Genomic DNA, 3,567 nt, shown 5'->3' on the forward strand with positions numbered 1-3,567 from the left:
CACTCAGCAGACAGGGAAAAAGTTAAATGGTTTATTTACAAAGTTTACAGAGAAATGTGAATGGGGTCTTGGCTCGGCAGACTGGTCACGGGAGGGAAGCACTAGAGGAGGACAGATCTGTTAGAGTGGATCCAGGAAACTTGCAGTTTAACGGTGACTTGGTTTAATACCTGCTCAGAGGGTATTCTGATCAGCGGGGGGGGAAACCTTGTGGGTCCAGAGGCAGGTCGGCAGGCTGAGAGCTGAGGGCAGAGGCAGAAATGGAGGCTGAGGTGGAGGGCAGACAGGCAGGTTCCAGGCAGCGATTGTTTTCTCCAGGATTAGGCTGATATCCAGATAAGTCAGGATCTGAGATGCAGAAGAACACAGGGTCAGACTAGTTTGCAAAAATCAGAGAACTGATCAGAGAAGCTGGCTCAGGTTTTGCTGGTACCATTACTGGCAAACACTCTGGCAGGGAAGTGTCAGCCTCCTCCTCCTTAAGTAAGCCTCATGATGAGCAGATGGGAAACAGGTGTGTAGAAGTCAGCTCATGCCCTCAGAAGGAAGATCTCAGGCGCCCTCTGGTGGAGAAAGTTAGACAAGCCTCCAGATCCCAACAATTGGTTTAGCTCTGTTTTTTTTTTTTTGTTGGCGCTATGGTTTCGATTTCCGCATCTGCAGCTATTCTCACCTGCTGTGTCTGCTGTGTAAATCCTTATCTGTATTTGTTATTACCAGTTTAATAACAGTAGCTATGTCTGAAAAATAGACCACTTCGCCATATCAGATGCCTTTAATGTCAAATGTTTTTACTGTAATGATTAAGACTCTGACAAATGTTTCTTCACATGACTTTTGTTTAACGTTCAAAACATCAAGCATTTGATCGCATAATCAAATATAATCCTCATGCAATGATAATGATGGAGAAGCATGTCGTTGATTCTTTTCATTTTTTGCTTTTTAAACAAATTATTTAACAATAAAGGGATTTTCTATTCTATAATGATGATCCTATCACATTTTATTTTTCTCCAACTGTAACTTGTTTTAAATAACTATAGAGGAGACCTTCACAGACCTTTGCAGATTTTAAGTTGGTTAGAAGATAATTATGTTCTAGATTTGAACAGATGGAAACATTGGAAAGCTTGAAAGTATTTTTCTTAGACTCTAAATTTGCTATGGCATGAGATTTCTGTGTTTGTAAATATCTACATATCCACAGTTTTTGTATTCAATATAAATGTAATGTTATGGTTTGCATAGTTGAATGTGACTGTGACTGAATGGGAATATGTGCAATTGTGATTTAATCTAAATATATATATATATATATAAAATGGACTGAATTGCATTCATTTGAAATTCTGATCTTGTGTATGAAAGGGCTAAAAAAACAGTGTTTAGCAAATTTAAAACTTTTTACTTTCTGAATTGAATTAAATGAACTCAAAAACATTAATACAAAATGCATGACATATGAGCTTTCCAGGGACTGCCCAAGAGGACTAAGGTCATTACGATTCGGTTAGATCATTAGCAAACAGTTCTGACATGAAATGTGATGTGAACATTTATATAGAGCAGGACTTGATACATCCACTTTGTTAAAGAAAAGGCAGATGACAAGCATCCTTGATCTAATGTAAAGCTTCACATAGGTAAATAATACTTTTATTGGACTTCTTCATTTTCTATCACCTACCAGCCATTATTGTTTAAAAATACACTTTGCATTTAAAATTATGTAATGACTAATGGATTTTTTGTTTTGTTTCCTACAGATAAGGTTGATCTAGCTTTAAGAAGTGACCAGCATGCTGAATGGATCCCAGACTGGGTCGAACATGACATCTCTTAGTGAGAATCAGGAACTATTGAAAACGATTATAGTTGCAACTCTGTCTACGGTTCCATCTGTTATTTTTCTCTACATTAATGGGACTATTCTGTTCACTCTCCGGAGTAAAGCTGTATTTCGTGACACAAGTCGGTACATTCTTCTCTACAACCTCCTTCTGACAGACACTCTTCAGCTGGCACAGAGTCAGCTGCATTTTTTGCTTTCTAATTGCAAAGTAAAAATGGCATATTCAATCTGTATTTTCCTGAATTTCCTTGCCAGTCTCACAACTGGAATTTCTCCGCTAACACTGGTGGTAATGCCTTTAGAGAGATATGTGGCTGTGTGCTTCCCACTGAGGCACTCCTCTATCATCACCATCAGAAATACAAACGTGGTAATCATGGCAATCTGGGCAGTCAGCTCCTTAAACAATCTCACTCGTGTTTTTTGGTTCCTAAAATCTTCATCAGAAAAAAATGAGATTTGGAAGCTTAAAGACCTTTGTTCTACAGTGTCTTTGATTCTTGGGGCTTTAACTAACGAATATGACAGAGCCTATACCTGTGTTGTGTTTGTTTCAGCTGGTGTTGCTGCAACTTTCTCCTATGTTGGTGTCATTAAAGCAGCCAGATCAGCCTCCACAAATAAAGCTTTGGCAAATAAGGCCCGTCACACCCTGCTGCTTAATTTAATTCAACTTGGGCTGAGTCTTTCCTCAACTATTTACACCCCACTTATCATTGGTCTTTCCAAAATTTTAACAAGGCTGGCATTTTTATGGGTTTGGAATGTTTTGTATGTTTTTTTTATAATCTTCCCTAGATGTTTGAGCTCTCTCATCTATGGGCTCAGAGATCAGACCATCAGACCTGTACTGCTGTATTACCTATGTTGTCCTCTTAGAGTTGAAGTCACTGACTAAGTCTTTCTTTCTCCCTTCTGAAAAATGGCTATACGGTGTCCAGAGTCAATTTGGAAACTTGGTTTGCTTTGACCAAAGGGAAAAAAATGGGTACAGTTCTCTCAATACATATGTTGTCATGAAGAAATTAAGTTTAAAACTAGGATTAAAATTGATAGGCAGTAAAAAAGCATAATAGTTAGATACTTTCATTAAAACCTGCATCTCAGAATCGAAGCTTTGAGTGGACGTTTTAACCTGTTAGTTTAAAGCTTAAATGTTTAGTTAATAGTATATCTCTTAGGCTTATATAAATTACTAATCTTTATGATATTCTTGTGTCTTCATGTTTGTGGTCTGTTTGTGTTTTTAAATATGAATGTATAGATAAAATATGCCTTTTAATGTTGAGATTTCCCTTTGATTTAATAGTTTCAAACATTTAAGGGAGGGGGCACAAAAGGGAAAATATTAAAAGGCCTCCAAGCTTTATAATCTAGTCTTTTAAGAAGGCTGAGAGCATCTTGGAGATATTTTTAACATTTAAATCCAATTGGATATTACCGTCACATGAAGTTTACACTTTAAAATATATCAGTGAAACAACATAAGTTCAATTGTTTGAATATGTTTTGCTTATTTTAAGTGAGCTGCTGGCATGTTTTTTATGTTCATTTTGTTTTAACTGTTTCAATTATATTTTTGTGTTAAATATTTGATCAGCAATGCCTTCTGGAATCTTACTAAAAACTAAAATATATATTTCTCACCCACTAACTTCATTATGTGGAAATTAAAGTGTACTTTGATGAAGAGTCTGTTATTGAAATTATAA

The 3,567-nt window shown here is 36.5% G+C and overlaps 1 protein-coding gene across 1 annotated transcript; it reads left to right on the plus strand.

The window, feature by feature from the left end:
• Window positions 1-1,611: 1,611 nt before the first annotated feature.
• LOC107082936 (olfactory receptor 1073-like) lies at window positions 1,612-2,977 on the plus strand. Its single transcript, XM_015371832.1, has 2 exons — window positions 1,612-1,646; window positions 1,770-2,977. The coding sequence occupies exon 2, from the start codon at window positions 1,803-1,805 to the stop codon at window positions 2,751-2,753; it is 951 nt and encodes a 316-aa protein (XP_015227318.1). The 5' UTR covers window positions 1,612-1,646; window positions 1,770-1,802; the 3' UTR covers window positions 2,754-2,977.
• Window positions 2,978-3,567: the final 590 nt, after the last annotated feature.

This window comes from Cyprinodon variegatus, unplaced genomic scaffold, assembly GCF_000732505.1.
Source record: "Cyprinodon variegatus isolate N-32 unplaced genomic scaffold, C_variegatus-1.0 Scaffold65, whole genome shotgun sequence".
NCBI classification, from domain to species: domain Eukaryota; kingdom Metazoa; phylum Chordata; class Actinopteri; order Cyprinodontiformes; family Cyprinodontidae; genus Cyprinodon; species Cyprinodon variegatus.

Excerpts from the sequence above, each read along its gene's own strand:
- LOC107082936 (XM_015371832.1), top strand. The coding sequence starts at position 1,803 with ATGCTGAATGGATCCCAGACTGGGTCGAACATGACATCTCTTAGTGAG.